Here is an 18,463-nt window from a genome sequence, read left to right as displayed (position 1 = left end):
GCTCCAGCACCTCAATGTCCTTTCTGTATTATGTATGTATGTGACATAGCAATTTAGGCCATTATTTATGCCCACAGTTAGAAGTATTTCTTCAAGTTTTACCAGGTTCTCAAGCTAAAACATCCTCTCTTAAATGCTAATTGCATTTATTATCCAGCCCATGGACATTCTCAGTGTCTTTTCCTTGGAACCAGCAACAATGACATATTCAGATCAGATAATTCCTGTCTCTCACTGTAATTGCAAGAGGTTAATTTTCTTTTCAGTCAGTGATGTGTAAATTGGATTCAGACAACAGCTGCTTAGGAGGCCTTGTCTGTAGAAGTTGCTTCCATCGGTACCATACTTAACAGTTTTACTACAGAAATTCACATTTCACACCTTTCTCATATGAATGACGTTCAGCAAAGTTCATATTTAACTTCATATGGCTTTTTAGTCCTAAATACTATATGAAGAGGAGAAAAAAAATAACAACTGAATTTTGTTTCTGATGACATACTCATGAGTGAATATAATAATTATATTCACTTATTATATTCACTTAATTATATGAGTGAATATAATAAAACTGCCACAATGGCACTGTTTGTTACAATAAGATTCAAACAGCATGATAAGAAGAGTTGACCAATCTCAAAAGCAGAGGACTTCATCTATTTATGTGCTTAAACCTCTTTATCTAGTAACAAGCTCTTCACACTTCACTGTCTGGGCAATTGCTGCTTTTGGCAATAATGATCTGAGTGGGTGGCTGAGAATGGAGCTGGCAGACACAGTACAGATGCAAATTACTGTACTTAGCAGCACTCACATTCATTTGTCCAGGCAGTCATTTTCTATAATTCCAGAAGTAACCCAGAAGTCATAAAATATTGTACTTGTCACTAAGTAAAAATAAAATATGTTGCGTAATCAGCATTTATTGTCATAAAATATAGTGTTAAATAGATAACTGAAGTGTCAGTATTCCCAATGTCATAAAGAAATCGCTGAAAAAATGAAATACACTCTGTGTGCCTAATTTGTCTTTTTGTGTTTTATTTTTAATATTGCCATTGGAGTTCTCCTAATGCAAGTGTGACTGTTGATGTGCTTTACCAAGGCCAAATAATAGCAACCATAAAAATGGTAAAATCCTGATTAGCTTTTCCTTTACTCTAACAAGTTATTTCTTTCATTATTTTAGCTACTGAGATGAATGACAAACGTGACAAAAGAAAACTGAATAATACACAGCATTACTAAAGGCTGTCTACAGTTCAGTGAAATTAGCAGTCGTTATTGCTGTGTTGACTGCAATGTTGCTGTTCCATAGCATATAAAGTAAGAGTCACAATACAATACGAACTTGCATACGTATTAAACTTCTTGATTGTACAAATAATCACTTGATGTGCGATACCCAAGCCACGATTTCAAATACAGATTTTTTTCTTTTATCTATAGTGCATTTTTAAACATATTTAAGTAAAATTTCACTTCATCATCTTTTTTTAAACTATGCCCTGAATAAATATTCAACCTTTTAGAAAAGTGGCATCTCCAAATAAACAATAAGAACCAGCCTAAAGAAACAAAGGAGAAAATCTATTTGTGTACATTGACATTACAGCAGCAATCTCAACAAGTTAAACTTTCTCAGGAGAAATAAGCTTTTCTCAGAACAAATTAACTTTAAGACTGTTTCTCTTTTAGTAAATTATTTAAATAACAGTGGCAGTAATAGTAACTGTGGTCTTATATGATTATTTGGGAAGACAGCAATTAAAGTAACAAGTCTTTGGAATCAGAACCTAGCTTAATTCTATTGAGTCATTAGTAAGTAAATAGCTAAGGCACAAATGTATCAACATTAATTGCAATCAGAATCTAGATACAGTACCTTAGCTTTATCCCTCATGGAGCCCTTTCCCAGGATAGACATTTTTGCACCTGTTTCTTCTTGTAACCTCTTCAAGGAGTTTCCTCTTGGTCCAAGCAATTTCCCAACAAAATTGAACTAGAAAGTAAATAAGAAAACTATTTTAAAACAAGGAGCACTTTAAAAAAAAAACAAAAACAAAATCTTCATAAATCTTCATAAATGAGTTGCTTAAAGAGAAAAGTTTATTCTTATTTTTAAACAATACTACTACTTATTTCTAGGATTAATTCATACAAGTGCGAATAATGGCCTTTTCTTATCTAGCTTGGAAAAGAACTATAAGCATTCACAGTTTATCTGAAACCCAGGAGGTTCATCTTTAGGAGAAAAATGGACAGTGGCTGCTTAGGTTTAGCAAAGTGCTAAAGAAGATCTTGGCTTACTAGATGACATAGGTGAAACTAAGAAAATGAATATGTTCTTTCCTGCGATAGTCAGCTTTAGTGGCAGAATAATATATTTTGCAAAGCTAGAGCTTTTGATAGGTTTCTAAGAATTGATGTTTTACATATTGATTTTAAAATAAGTGTCATTTCATGTATCGGTTTCAAATATCTGTTTTGCCAGTAACTGAACAAGTCACACAAACAGATCACTCCAGATAACCAGGCTGCTGTCTGAGAGAATTTTGCAGAGCGCTGGAATTTGTCTGATCTGCTGCAAATACTCTTAAACAGTGTACAGTTCCAATGACACCTACACTGTTGTGTTTTTTTTTCTGCATGAAGAAGAGAGATCTCTACTCGAAAATTCTTTGACAGAACACTAATTAAATAATGCATTAATGCTATGTCATCATAAAGTACCAAAGGATGGAAGCTATCAGGTACTCCACAATTAACAGTTTATTCAACTTAGTATGTGTTATGCTTTCCAAAATCTTTTTGGATATGACATCATGTCTTTGGAATTTGATGGAGAACCATCAGCATTTGTTCAGGACATTTCTAAACTGTGTTTAAATATGAACAGAAAATACTCTGGCCTGCCTTTCGATAAAGACTAAGCTCATCTGAGAGTAAAGGTGTGCAATTGTATCTGCATGACAGTAAGAATAGCAATCAAGGACATGCTGGTATCAAAACTTTAGGAAGACCACAAATGATAGAACCATAGAATCATCTAAGTTGGAAAAGACCTTCATGACCACTAAGTCCAACCATCAATCTGACCTACAGAGTCCCATCACTAAACCAGTGATATGTCCACACATCTCTTAGTTATCTCCAGGGATGAGGAATGGAGCGCACTGGAATGGACAGCTCAGTCCAATGCTTGACCACACTCTCCATGAAGAAATTCTTCCTCATGTCCAATCTAGACCTTCCCTGGTATACAGTGTGTGGCTGTTTTCTCACATCCTATCACTTGTCACTTAAGAAAAGAAACTGACACCCTCCTTGCTGCAATTGTTGTAACTTCCTTCAAATATTGTTTAAACCATCAAAGAAAAAAGTATGTAATCTCAAGAAAAAATAAACACGTAAGACAAAATCTACTTCCACCTAAATTAACATCACCAATTTCAGTTAGATAAAATGCCTAGAGGTAAATAGCAAGTGGTACAGCTGCGGAGAAAAAGAACAAGCTTTTACGCTCAAAATAACATTTTTAAGGCTTGTGTGCTTGCAATTTCTTCCAACTTTCTCTATTGATTTAATAAAAGTTAGCAACTCTTTCAATAAATCCCATCCCTTTAAATCATTGTGGTATCAGCAATACTAAGTCTGTACTAAAACTGTAGCTATGTATCTTCCAGGGCCAACTTTGCCTGAAAGAAGTTGCTCTCTTCAGATGGATTATTAAATTTCATACGGAAATAAGCCTAACGATGAGAAAGGAATGGCAAAGATTGAATTTCAACTTTAATTTGAAACTATATACTAGGAATTAATATACAAAAGTAAGATTTCAAAAATGAAATCTCATGCACGTGTAGGCTCATTAAAGAAGGTCGAGCAAACAGCAGAGCTTTCTCTTCTCTGCAGGAAACATATGTGCAGGAAGGCAGTTAAAAGATGAAATTTTTTGTGCCACATACACTTCACTAATCATAGTAGAATGTGAGAGAATTTATGCTGCATTCCATTAGTGCCTCTAAATATTAGGAAAAATATGCCTTTCAAGAGCTGAAAGTCTATACGGCTGCCTAAGTTTGGGGTACAGGAGGGCCGGTCAAAGCTCAAAAACATTTGCTCTCTGAATGGAATAAAACTATTAAAATAGAGCTTATGAAGATTTATGTTGAACATTTATACTAAGTACTTTATAAGCTACCTAATAATTACCTTGAAATATTGCTGCAAAGGAGCAGTATGGCCAGCATAAACTACATACAAAGTGGATTTTAATCACTTCACCAGAAATAAGTGGCTGGGGATTTTAATTCTATTGATTATGTAGCAGACAGACATTCACACTTCATCCACCTTCTACTCTGAAAAAATACATCAGGAAGCATTCCGTTACTTGCAACTGAAAAAATGAATTGCTGTTAGTTTGGTTTTGTCTAAAGTTGCAGAAAAGCTGGTGAACAGTGTCAGAAATTCTACCACTGTCCTCAGTCTTCCCAGCATCAGGGACACCAGCTATCCTCAGCATTAATCTATAATCGTAAATCTGTAAACCCCTTCCAGTAAGACATGCTACACATCAGCATTCTTTGTTTGTTTCATGTTAAGCCCTGGAGAAGAGAATCCCTAAAACTAACAGAGTGTTGTCAAGCTGGAGCACAGCACAGGCAGTCTGTCTCCCAGTGTCAGCATTTATTATGCTGATATATCATGCATAGCATTTTTGAAATGCTAGACATTAATTATAACCTGTGCTGTAAAAAAACGTGTACAATAATTAGTTCTTAAAATATATCCCATAGCATACAAACAATGTTGTGACAGTATTAAGTGTACTATAGTATCTTAAGTTTACATACATTCTCACTGTCATACTTGAACTTATCCTCCTCAATTTGGACATGGGTTGTTTTTGATGTGACTTACCACATCAGCAGAATTTTTACAGAATTGAAAATAAGCATGCAGACAAGCCTTTATATGAAGTTGTTGTGGTTTAGTTCTACATGTGATTTAACCCATAACTACTTTTCTGAACTTAGAAGCTTCTCTCTTTGCTAAACATGACTTTCATAGACGTTTTTAAATCTTTCTTATAAGGGTAACAGATACTAGCACTGGTTGATTCTCTGATTGAACTGTGGGGCTTATCACAGGGATTGAGTGACCACAAGACTGGTTGTGAGGGTTGTGGCACCTACAGGGTCTGTCAGAAGTGTTAGAATAACCCCAGGGTCTGCCAAAAACGTCAGAGCAACAGCAGAGCTTGGTTGGCATAGGCCAGACCCCAGCACACTGCTGTGCTTTGTGTCTCATTAGGATTGTCAGGGTGACAGCATACCTTTTCCAAATATTCTACTGTTTTTTTAGGATTCTGCAGTTGTTCATAAGTGATGTTCCAAACCACTAGCGTTGCTCATTGCTCTAAGCACCTGTGCATACCCCTCCTAGGGGAAGACATCTGCTTAAACACTTATTTAGTCTTAAACATAACCTGAAACACAGTCATAACACATAGCAATAGAAGCATGCTGGTTTGAACATCCCACAGATTTTCAGAATTCTCAAGAGCTATTGTAGCTAGCTCTTGAACTCTATGGAAAGAAGAAAAGGTGAAAGGGAGGCTAAGGAACTCTAGAAAGTGTACTCCCCTATTTCATCCATAGCTGGGCTCTGTAAGGAGACAAAGCAAAGAGTGTAATTACTAACACTACCAAAACTCAAAGATGACTGCAATGCTCAATACACACAAAACAGCAGTTTCTCAGCTGCCAATTTTATCATAATGTAAGTCAAGGCCACACATCATAGGAAAATAAAAACATTAATCCAACCCCGAGAGGTGAAAAACAAGTCAGCAGAGAAAATAAGCAGCAGACAAGGTGCTACACAATACAGTTGTGAAAAATCTCAAAGAGCTCCATAAACAGGCAAGAAATTAACACTGTGACAAGCAGTCATCAAACTACCACAGCATCCTGTGTTAACATGGTCCAATCAGATCTGCTGTTATCTCAACCCTTCATGCCCCACGCTGGATGCCAAAATGACTGCTGCGGTTTAACCCAGCAGGTGACTGAGCACCACATAGTCCTTTGCTTGCTCCCTCCCCTCCCCAGTGGGATGAGGGAAAGAATGGGAAAAAAAAAACACAAAGTAGAACTTGTGTGCTGAGATAAAACTATTTACTAAGATAGAAAAAAGGAAAAGGATAAAAGTTATGACTATATATATGTCTGTAGATATAAATGTATATAACAAGTGATGCACAAGCAATTGCTCCCCACCCCCCAGCTGATGCCCTTGAGCAGCGGAAGAAAAAGAGATGAAGTCCCACCCCTTCAAAAATCCTTCCTCATGATGTCATGTGGTATGGAATATCCTTTAGGCCAGTTTAAGTCAGCTATCCTCATCCTGTTCCCTCCCAGCTCCTTGGGCCCTTCCCAACGAATGGCCCTGGCTCTCTGCAACACTGCTTGGCTACAACTAGAAGCACTGATGTATCATTAACGTTGTTTTCTCCTAGAACCAAAACATGGCACCATACCAAATACTCTGAAGAATACAATTCCATCCCAGTTGAAACTAAAACAGACAAATGTTTACATAATATCTATTTTATATGATGTTGTGAATTCAAGGAGAAATTTCTTCAGTATATGGCATATTAAAGCAAATTGTCCAGGACATGAAACACAGTGGGTGTTTGAACTTTCAAGCAGGCACCCAAGGTAAATAGACACAACTCCATTACTGCATTTGTGTTGTACAAAAACAAAAAGAAAGTGAATTTGTCCTGTAAAAAGCCTGTAGCTAATATTAGCATACTTGTATCTTCACAGTTTTATTGAACTAGGTATGAGATGCATACGCATACTAGCACAGTGAGCTAAAATGATAAAATACTAATGCCTTCATATAGAAACTAGAAAATAAGTAACAACAACAACAACAATGTTTGAAGCCTGAGGTTTATGACAGATTCAGTAAAAATCCACGGTTCTTTCTTTTTTTTTTCTTTCTGTATAAATAAGTGAATCTGATTCACTTATTTTTATTAATTTATTATGATTATTTTTTAGTCCTAGGAGACTAGCCATCAGACTGAGATCATCCAAGTAAGTTGTCCATGCCTTGCCCTGGCAGGGGGTCCTGCCTTTGGCTCCTTGCACTGGAGCAGTCTCATTGACCTGGCAGCCACAAATACGGCTCAAGGAGCTAGGCAAACAGCAGCTGTGACTTTCAGGACTACCTCATTTTTCAATGCTCAAAAAAGCAATCAAACATTTAATCCTTTGGTTGTATACACAGGACTCTGTCAATATGGGATAAGCATGCTTTTGAATAACCTAACCAATATCTAATGCTCAGTTTGCTTGTGAGAACCATGTTCAGAGCACTGCTTGTACAAGCCAAGGAATACTGTGAACATCCTTAGAGGTGGGTCACGGGATCTGAGGTCTGGTGGAATCTTCCAAAAGCATGAGGCACCATGGGCTGACAAGAATCACCCCTGCTGGAGTCACCATCCTCACCAGGACACTGAAAGTCACACACACTAAAACCATACCTACCTCCTCCCTACCTCTCTTCTGCACATGGTGACAAGAAAGCTGGTAATCAAATTGAGTGAACCGTCATATAATTTGCTGTTATCTTACATTATTATGTAAAGCTCTCAATAGCATTCTTTCAAAATTAAAAATCTGCGTTATTAGGAAAGATTTTGAGCACATCAGAACAGCATAGATATAGTGTAACAAGTCTAATGTTACATTTACAGCATTACTATTTGAGCCTCCAATTTAATTCCGGTGACGGAAAATGAATGTTCACATTTAGAAGAACAACTGCTTGATGAAGCCCGAACACATCCCTACCAGAACACTATTTTATAAATACCATTTAGATTGGGCTTTACAAGCAGAAATGAGGAAAAAGTGTACCTGAGTGACTGCTTTTATTCTACACACAAATAATGTACAGAAAAGTAGCAAAGCCTAGATAAATAAGGAATGGGTCAGAAAATGCTTCCCCCTGTAAGATAAAGCAATACAAAGTCCTGAACTGAGAGACTTCATATATATATTTTTTTTAATCCTAGGAAACAGTGAAATAGAAATTGCAATGACTTGGGCAACACAAAGTAGGTTTATTTCTTAGTATGCTCAATTCAACATTTATTACCAGCTCATTTGTGGGGGAACGAAAAGTCTTTCCATATTCAGAATCACTTATTCTGACAAAAAAAAATTAACTATTCAGGAAATAAATAAATAAACAAAAAGTTCCTATCTAAATTCGGTGCTGTGCTAAAGAAAAAGGGGAGGAAATAAAGGTATTATTAATTCCCAAGTGAAGGCTTACTGATTAAGACCTGCTTATAAACTAGGTTTATTCTTGTCCTATTCTAGGACTTCCGCTACTTCAGTCATTTTAGAATAGCATTTATTAAAGTGTACCTCACCTTTTGATATGCAGAAGGGACTTCCCTCTACATAAAGGCAGCACTAGAAGATTATGAAGGTAAATTTTATTTCCCTTAACATCTTGTAAGTACATAAAGCTCAACAGATTGTGCAGCGGACAAGTTTCTCTCATTCTTTATGTAGTTGCTTTCCTCAATACCCATTCAAAATCTAGTATTTTAGCTTTTCCAAAATGCAGCTAGTGCTCCCAATGAGGATGCAATATTATTTTTTATTCAAGCTCTGTAGTGTTTGCTGTCTCTGGAGGAGTGCTTACAAGAAACCTGTTTGGTAGGGTCAAATTGCAGGATTCTATTTTAGCCAGGCATGTCAGGAGACAGAAAGCAGCAGCAGCAGAAGAAAATGAGCATATTCCTTGAGAGGCCCTGGAGACCTACTCTGAAGGAGATGTGCTAATGCCTTCTCAGACTACTACACTACTTCAGTACAGAGGTCCCAGAGCCAAAGGAGAAGGTGCCCTCTTCTCTACAGTGCTCTGCATCTGATCGGTTTGTATTGGCTTTAAGCAGAGAGCTGGTACTTGCACACAGGGAGAAAGATGAACACAGTATGAAATGCTCAAAGGAAAAGCACAGCTTCTTGAAAACTCAGGGCCAATTTCATTTCTGATTTAAATCAACAGAATTGCCTCAAGAATAAATTAAATCCAAATAACAAAGCTAGACTCATTAAAGCTACCATGTCTAATGGATTTACCAAAAAAATAAGCATTTTTCATTACACATTTTTTATCTTGAAAAGTGTTGAGAGTTCATATTTATAGTGTGTTTAAAGAAGATGGTGTAATATTTGCCTGGCTATTTATGAGCTCAAAGTAAGCATCTAAGCCTACACTGAAAATGTATTTTTGGCATAATTCCACGGAACAGATGGTCAGCAACTCTAGACAAACACCTTCCAGATACAAGTCCATACTGAGATAACAAAAATATTCCCTCACTCTTCATTTTAAGCAATTTTCTGTCAGAATTTGGTAACAAGTTCTGTCGTTAAATGAAGGAATTTAAATAGGCCTTAGAATTAAAATAAATTATGGGTTTTTTTTTTAAAAAAAAGTAGTTTGGTAGTTTGCTATTCGATGTGTCTTTATTGTGTTAAATGTAGTGGTTTCCTAGCCAGAAAATCTGAATAGATACTTCTCTAATACATGAATTAGCAGTATGATCTATTATAATCCAGTAATTTGTCAGACACCCAAACATTTCATTATGTGTGATTCTGTTTTTAACTTTGACGTGAGGTAGTTGAGAAGAAGCCAAGAAATCAATTAAAGTTCCGGATCTATACTAATCTGCAATTAACAAGTTTAAGAGGTTTATGACTCAGTGCTACATGTCTCAGTGCAGCCACTTTTTATTATTTTAATTGCAGAGATTCCTAGAATTATACTAGGCACTGTACAGACACAGAAAGACCCTGAAGAGCTGTCAGGTATGCTAAACAAGTATGTAGATATAAATCCAAAATAGATCTTGCTATATGCATTTAGCTACTATTGCTTCTTTGGATGGTTAAGGTGCGACTGCAGAAATTACTGCCATTAAAGTCATTAGGTCTGGTTACAAAAGTGACACTTTCCCTTGGTATTACTCAAGTGCAGCAAGATCAGGTTCTACTGACAAGAAGACTGCACAGTTGCCTGCTTTTTCACCTCAATAATGTAATATTATATTTTATCTTTGGTTATTGCCTTCCGGCCCTATTTTGGCTGTATTTCAAGAATGAAATACATTACAAATATTTCCTGATGCTGGTTTTCCAGCAGGAGCACTGGGGGAGGCTGAGGGCAGGCAGTGATGGATCTTATAGACACATGTTCATAAAGAGCCCATATGGACTGTTCTTTAGTTGAAAGCTGTTCAAAAAGAGCCGTATTTTTAGAAAAGTATGCTGACTTATTAATGATTTTGCCCATTGCTTCAAAGCAAAGTCAGAACATGCATTAAACAGTCATATTCTATTAAGGGCAAGGGGCATCTGTGGAACAGAAAATCTCCCTTTTTACATTCATCCCAGCCAGGTCTGGCACAGTCAATTTTTAATATTTAGAAACAATATAAGATTGACTCATTTAAAGTATGTTATCTAAAACAGTATTCCTATGAATTGTAGCAATTCAGGCTGCAGAAGTTCACCACCAAGGTTTTTTCAAAACGCACAATTTGTTTGTACCGAGCATTTGCACAGGTATGGAGCTAGGTACTAAGAACACAACACTTAAAAAGCATAATCAACATTTGGCTAAATGGGTTTATTACTCCCACAAATACACAACTTACCGGTCACAATAATAAACACCATCTGCTCTTTGCTAACTGACAGCAACGTACCAACCTTTTTCTAAATTACAAAATTTGGAACTTAAAAGGAAGAACTAAAGGATCTGCATTGCAGTGGATTTTCAAGTGTATCATCTTACTCTTACTGAAATGCCTGAATTCATATTAGGTGAAAGATTTCTCATGCTATATTTGCAAAGTTAGGTTCTAAGTCAACAAGAATCAGGATAATTTAGATTTTTCTAGATTTTTCAACTAAAAAACTTATGCAGGATAAGGGGAAATGGTTTTAAGCTGAGGGAAGGGAGATATAGGTTGGACATCAGGGGGAAATTCTTTACGGAGAGAGTGGTGAGGTACTGGAACAGGCTGCCCAGGGAGGTTGTGGATGCCCCGTCCCTGGAGGTGTTCAAAGCCAGATTGGATGGGGCCCTGGGCAGTCTGGTCTAGCATCAGGTGGAATGGTTGGTGGCCCTGCACGTGGCAGGGGGGTTGGAGATTCATGATCCTTCAGGTCCCTTCCAACCCTGGCAATTCTGTGATTCTGTGATTCAATATCTTTCATATACACATTAGGGATAACGGACTAATAAAAATGCAGTGTGAAACTCAAATTTATTTTCAGACAATAAATTCAGAAAATAAAACAACAGCTGATTTGGACCCAATGTGTTAATGAACTAATTAAGCATACATGCATGTAAGCATTTAATTTTGTAGAAAGCACTGTATAAAATCATAAATGGTTTATGTTAATCTAATTAAAAACTGTATTAGTCAACTGTATTTTGCCTTTCACTGTTAAAGTAATTATACTTACAACAGCATTTGTGTATCAATTTATATGTACCAAGCACTACGCAAACATTCATTTTATTCTCAAGTCATGTTTATAATCAAAGCAAAGCATAACTTTAAATTGATTGACATAAGCAAACTCACATACCACTAAATAAATTAAATCAGTCTAGGAAAGCACTCAAAAACATCTTACCAAATTCTGGTTCCTTTATTTTTCTTTTTTTTTCTTTTCTTGCTCTCTACATTATCTATAAAGTTGCATGCTGATCTAATTAATTATTGTGAAGGACAAACGCGTGAAAATACAATTGTTCTCCCTCAGAAGAAAAAGGGATGGCCAGCAGGGAGAGGAAGGTGATTGTCCCCCTCTACTTGGCTCTCGTGAGGCCCCATCTGGAGTACTGCCCAGGGAATTTGGCTTGTTTGGCTTGGAGAAGAGAAGGCTCTGGGAGACCTCATTGAGGCCTTCCAATACTTGAAGGGAGTGTATAAACAGGAGGGGGAACAGCTGTTTACAAGGGTGGACAGCGATAGGACAAGGGGGAATGGTTTTAAACTAAGGCGGGAGATTTAGGTTAGATATTAGGAGGAAGTTTTTCAACATAGGGTGATAACACAGTGGAACGGGTGTTGCCCAAGGAGGTTGTGGATGCCCCATCCCTGGAGGCATTCAAGGCCAGGCTGGATGTGGCTCTGGTCAGCCTGATCTGGTCGTTGGCGACCCTGCACATAGCAGGGGGTTGAAACTCAATGATCACTTGGTCCTTTCCAATTCAGGCCATTCTACGATTCTATTATATATTATATATATTAATATTTTAACAGCATATTATAGATATTATATATAATATTAACATATATATATAGTAAACACTCTGATATAAATGTACCTGATTTGCTAATTGTGAAGAATCCCACATGCAAATAACATTAATTCTTCCATTCTCTGTATTTGTTAATGTTTGTAATTTTCTTGATAGCACATATTACTCACTAATTGCTGTTTGGAATACCTGTTCACTCGCATCACAAACCTAAAAGTTACTGAGGGTTTAGGACATTAGAGTGTCAAAAGAATGTAAAACACTAAGAATTAATTGTTATGTTTTCCTGATGGTATGCCTTCACGATCGACATAAATGTGCTTTAGACTTTGTTAAAGAAAGACAGAAAAAAAATGCTTTCATTACAACACTTTAAAAGAAAAACAAGACCTACTGCATGTGAAAAATAAGCTGCAAAAGGTAGAACTGGAGAGCTTGAGTGACTTTGAATAAGACAGGAAGGAAGTTTCGTCATTGCAATACAGCAACTCCACAATTAAGAAAACCATGTCTAGGATGCTCTTATCTGTTAAAATGCTAAATAATCTACTGCTTTAACCACCAACTTTTTTCTTCTCCCTGCAATTTAGACTAAGATTTTATTCTCACTTTAAATACTATTATAGAAGTAACACCGAATTTTCCTCTATCATGAGATTAATAGCCTGATAATGATTCAAAAACAGTGACTGTTTCAAACAAACAAGTGAGATTTAAGTTGCATGTTAGGAGGAAATTTTTCTCAGAAGGTGGTGAGGGACCAGAACAGATTGCCCAGACAAGCTGTGGATGCCCCATCTCTAGAAGCATTGAAGGCCAGGTTGGACGGGACTCTGACAGCCTGATCTGGTGGGTAATACCCAGCCCATGGCAGAGAGCTGGAATTAGATGATCTTTAAGGTCTCTTTCAACTCAAGCCATTCTATGATTCTATGATCTGTTCAGAATCCAAGAACATACTAGGGGCAGTAATTTACAGTCTTTGTAAATCATAGAAAGAGAGGAACACCGGAGAGAGTATCTAGAGGCCAAAATTAGGTAGTTTGGAAGCTGAAACTGGGACATGAACAGCAGTATTCTATACAATATTCTCATCACACCATGTGCAGAAGCAGAGAGAAAGGGATGCAGAGAAGGAAAGCTGCAATAATGGTCTTGAAATAATGGTGTTAGGAGGAGAACTTAATATTCATTGGGATGGACGACACCTGTAGGATAGAAAGAGGCTAGATGAAAGGAAGATATCTCATTTGAAGTATGAAGTATCTATCTGCTGGCTTTTAAAATCAATAATAACACTTCAGAGCTTTTAATCTAAAAAGTGGAACAATGTTAGTGGCATAAAACTCTGGATCATTATCCATTATATATCCATGAGGAAAGAAGCTAAAAGAACTCCACATTCTAAAATATGAGATAAGACCTAAGAATGAAAATGAAAGAATAAACAGGAAAGCAGCCAGAAAAAGCAGGTCTAAAATATCATCCAAATAACTGCTTCCTTTCAGTTCCAATTGCAATTTCAATACCATTATCCCATTAAAAATAATAAAAAAAAAAAACAACATTAAATACTAAAATTATTAAAATAGAACACTGCATTTAGGGCAAACTTCAGGAATAAAGACTGTTCTAGCCTTGCCAAACTACCAGTTCACGTTTAATAGTAGGGTAGTTGAAGGAACGGGTGGGTAGTTGAAGGAACGGGTGTGCAGGTGGTTTTTTCTTCCCTACCTTCAGTGGCAGGGAAGGATACCGAGAGCATCCAAAAAACCCGCCTCATAAATAAATGGCTAAGAAGTTGGTGCAAGCACAGGAACTTCGGTTTTTTTGACCACGGGGCAATTTACTCTGCGCCTGGCATGATGACTGCAGATGGAAGTAGCCTGTCTCCAAGGGGTAAGAGGATCCTAGCCCAGGAACTGGCAGGGCTCATTGAAAGGTGTTTAAACTAGGTATGAAGGGGGAAGGGGACAGAATGAGGGCCACTGGGGTTGAGCGGGTAGTTCGTGGCTCAAAATGGAGTTCGATGGGTGAAAAGGGTGGAGTTCAAAGGGATGGAGAGAGGCAGGGGGGTGCTGCTTCCCTAAAGTGTCTATACACTAATGCGCGCAGCATGGGAAATAAACAGGAAGAGTTGGAGATCTGTGTGCGGTCGCAAGGCCATGATCTCATTGCGATCACGGAGACGTGGTGGGACAGCTCGCATGACTGGAATGTTGTCATGGAGGGCTATGTGCTTTTTAGGAAAGATCGGCTGGTGAGGCGGGGTGGTGGAGTTGCTCTTTATGTGAGAGAGCAGCTAGAATGTATTGAACTCCACCTGGGGGAGGGTGATGTAGCAGTGGAGAGCTTGTGGGTGAGAATCAAGGGGCAGGCTGGTATGGGTGACACCGTTGTGGGTGTGTACTACAGGCCCCCTGATCAGGAAGAGGAGGTTGACGAGGCCTTCCACAAGCAACTGAAAGTAGCGTCGCAATCCCAGGCACTAGTGCTTATGGGGGACTTCAATTATCCAGATATTTGCTGGAAAAGCAACGTGGCCAGGCACGCGCGGTCCAGACGGTTCCTGCAATGTGTCGAAGACAACTTTCTGATGCAGATGGTGGAGGAACCAACGAGGGGAGGGGTGTTACTGGACCTTATTCTCACAAATAAGGACGGGTTTGTTAAGGAAGTAAAAGTTGGGGGTAGCTTGGGTTGTAGTGACCACGAGATGGTGGAGTTCAAGATCTTGAGTGGAAGGAGCAAAGCAAAAAGTAGGATTGCTACCCTGGACTTTAGGAGAGCCAACTTTGATCTCTTCCGGGACCTACTTGGAGCTATCCCGTGGGCTAGGGTGTTAGAAGGTAAGGGGGCCTGTGAGAGCTGGTTGGCATTTAAACAGCTCTTCTTCCAAGCCCAGGATCGGTGCGTCCCTGTGAGCAAGAAATCAGGAAAGGGTGGCAGGAGACCTGTGTGGATGAGCAAGGAGCTCATGCACAAACTCAAAGGGAAAAAGAAGGTCCATGAAATGTGGAAAAAGGGTCTGACCACTCGGGAAGAATATAGAAATGTTGTCAGGGCCTGCAGGGATGCGACGAGGAAGGCTAAAGCCCACCTGGAATTGAATCTAGCAAAGGTGGTAAAGGATAATAAAAAAGGTTTTTTTAAGTATGTTAACAGTAAAAGGAAGACTAGGGAGAATGTAGGTCCCCTACTAAGTGAGGGGGGTGTTCTGGTAACGGGGGATGCTGAGAAGGCGGAGATACTGAACGCCTTCTTTGCTTCTGTCTTCAGTGAAAAAGCTCCCCCTCGGGAATCCCAGGCCCTGGTGGTTAGTGAGAAGGTCTGGGGAATGGAAGACTTCCCTTTAGTCAGGGAAGAGGCGGTCCGAGAGCGCCTAGGCAACACCAATGTTCATAAATCCATGGGACCCGATGGGGTGCATCCACGGGTGCTGAGGGAGCTGGCAGAGGTGATTGCTGAACCGCTCTCTATCATCTTTGAGAGGTCTTGGAGAATGGGGGAGGTGCCTGAAGACTGGAGGATAGCCAATGTCACTCCGGTCTTCAAAAAGGGCAAGAAGGAAGATCCAGGTAATTACAGGCCAGTCAGCCTCACCTCTGTCCCTGGAAAGGTAATGGAACAGATTATGCTGGATGCCATCTCCAGACAACTGGAAGAAAAGGAGGTTATCAGGAGTAGTCAGCACGGGTTCACCAGGGGGAGGTCGTGCTTGACCAACCTGGTAGCCTTCTATGATGTTGTCACTGGCTGGGTGGATGGGGGGAGAGCAGTGGATGTAGTCTACCTTGATTTCAGCAAGGCATTTGACACTGTCTCCCACGACATCCTTATAACGAAGCTGAGGAAGTGCGGGATAGATGAGTGGACAGTGAGGTGGGTTGAGAACTGGCTGACTGGCAGAGCACAGAGGGTTGTCATTGGCGGTGCAGAGTCTGGTTGGAGACCTGTAACCAGCGGTGTTCCCCAGGGGTCGGTGCTGGGACCGGTCCTGTTCAACATCTTCATCAATGACCTTGATGAGGGGGTAGTGGCCACCCTCAGCAAGTTTGCTGATGATACGAAGTTGGGAGGATTGGCTGACACGCCCGAAGGCTGTGCTGCCATTCAGCGAGACCTGGACAGGCTGGAGAGCTGGGCAGTAAGGAACCAGATGAAGTTTAACAAAAGCAAGTGTAGAGTCTTGCACCTAGGGAGGAATAATTCCATGCACCGGTACAGGTTGGGGGATGACCTGCTGGAGAGGAGCTCTGTGGAGAGGGACCTGGGTGTCCTGGTGGACGACAGGTTGGCCATGAGCCAGCAGTGTGCCCTTGTGGCCAAAAAGGCCAATGGCATTCTGGGGTGCATTAAAAGGAGCGTGGCCAGCAGGTCGAGGGAGGTTATCCTCCCCCTCTACTCTGCCCTGGTAAGGCCTCATCTGGAGTACTGTGTCCAGTTCTGGGCTCCCCAGTACAAAAAAGACAGGGATCTCTTGGAAAGAGTCCAGCGGAGAGCCACAAAGATGGTGAAGGGCCTGGAGCATCTCCCCTATGAGGAAAGGCTAAGTGAGCTGGGTCTGTTTAGCCTTGAGAAGAGAAGACTGAGAGGGGACCTGATCCAGGTCTATAAATATCTAAGGTGTGGGGGGCAAAGTGGCGAGGCCAGACTCTTTTCAGCAGTGTGCGGAGACAGGACAAGGGGAAATGGCCAGAAGCTGGAGCATAGGAAGTTCCGCACCAATGTGCGCAAGAACTTCTTTACGGTGAGGGTGACGGAGCACTGGAACAGGCTGCCCAGGGAGGTTGTGGAGTCTCCTTCTCTGGAGATATTCAAGACCCGCCTGGACGCCTACCTGTGCGACCTGGTGTAGGGATCCTGCTTTGGCAGGGGGGTTGGACTCGATGATCTCTGGAGGTCCCTTCCAACCCCTACGATTCTGTGATTCTGTGATTCTGTGATTCTGTGATTCTGTGAATTTCCTTATTTCCACTTTGGTATAACAAAATTAGTGCAGATAGATATATACAGTGAATCTAAAACCTGTCAAAAGTTAGTGAGCTACATTACACTGGGGAGCAGTGACCCAAAGGAAATTGCAAAAGAATTGCAAAGTGGAGAATTTCAGCAATAAGCCATACAAAATTTGCATTGTAGAGAATAACATATACAACTTAGGACTGTTTCCTATGTTTCAAAGATCTGTGTTAATGAGTTCTGGCTCATTTGATTCAAAATAATCACAATGGAATGATTGTGACTTGGATAACATGTCTGCAAAGATTTGCAAAAGCCACGCTTACATTTCTCTGCACTGGAGCAATCGGGCAGATGACCACTTGTGGTTTCACAGTCAAGCAAGCTCTTGTTTCTGCCTTGGCAGAAATTTCTCTTTATAACCACTGGGCAGATGACAATGCACAGCCTATATCCGTGCAAATATAGAGTATGACAGAGAAACTCTACAGTGTAACTGGGAATCCTTACACCTGCCCAGGTGAGGCTCTGGATCAATCCATGAGCACTCACCCACTCCATCACTTATCAGCCTTGGGAATTCAATTGGGCCAGGGATTACTCCCTTGATGCATTTTTTATGAAGTCAAATGGCCTACAGAGGGTAAAAGATTTAATGCTGTGAAGGTGGCTGCAGAGACTGGCAGGCATTGGGACTGCTTTATTTACTATCGTAGATGGACTTGCACACACTCTGGTTGTGGTCAGAATTTCAAAGTAAAATGTACTTATTGTCTCTATTGTATTAAAGTTTAATCTTGATTAGACTGATGTTTAAAGATTCTTTAAACTCTGAAATGTTAGCATTAAAATAGAAAGTGCTATATACAAAGCAATTCAGTGTTTTAAATATTGGTCATAAATATTAACCTCTTTCTTAATAGAGCTGAGACATGATTATCGATTACTATTATACCCATACAACAAAGAAAGCATGAACTCATTTCTTATCCTTATTCATGTAAATGAAGTATTTTGAATGAAAGGGAACAAAAGACTTCATCCAATCTATATATATCTAATTCAACCAAACGTTACATTGAGATGTAGGAACCCCAAGTAAATCAAT

General features: G+C 39.5%; 1 protein-coding gene across 5 annotated transcripts in view; it reads right to left on the bottom strand.

The window, feature by feature from the left end:
- Positions 1-18,463, bottom strand: part of KHDRBS2 (KH RNA binding domain containing, signal transduction associated 2) — a 342,378-nt gene that overhangs the window by 226,944 nt on the left and 96,971 nt on the right. For all 5 annotated transcript variants that reach the window (XR_016464481.1, XR_016464482.1, XR_016464483.1 and 2 more), the window contains exon 3: positions 1,886-2,002. Coding sequence is in view for 2 of the 5 variants with exons in the window: in XM_090136217.1 (XP_089992343.1) it covers positions 1,886-2,002 (117 nt within the window). In the remaining 3 variants the exon portion in view is untranslated. The remainder of the gene's footprint in view (positions 1-1,885; positions 2,003-18,463) is intronic.

The sequence above is a fragment of the Phasianus colchicus genome, chromosome 2, assembly GCF_987193195.1.
Source record: "Phasianus colchicus chromosome 2, bPhaCol1.hap1.1, whole genome shotgun sequence".
Classification (NCBI taxonomy): domain Eukaryota; kingdom Metazoa; phylum Chordata; class Aves; order Galliformes; family Phasianidae; genus Phasianus; species Phasianus colchicus.
Note: the sequence above shows the minus strand (reverse complement) of the source record. Positions and strands in the feature narration are given on the sequence as shown.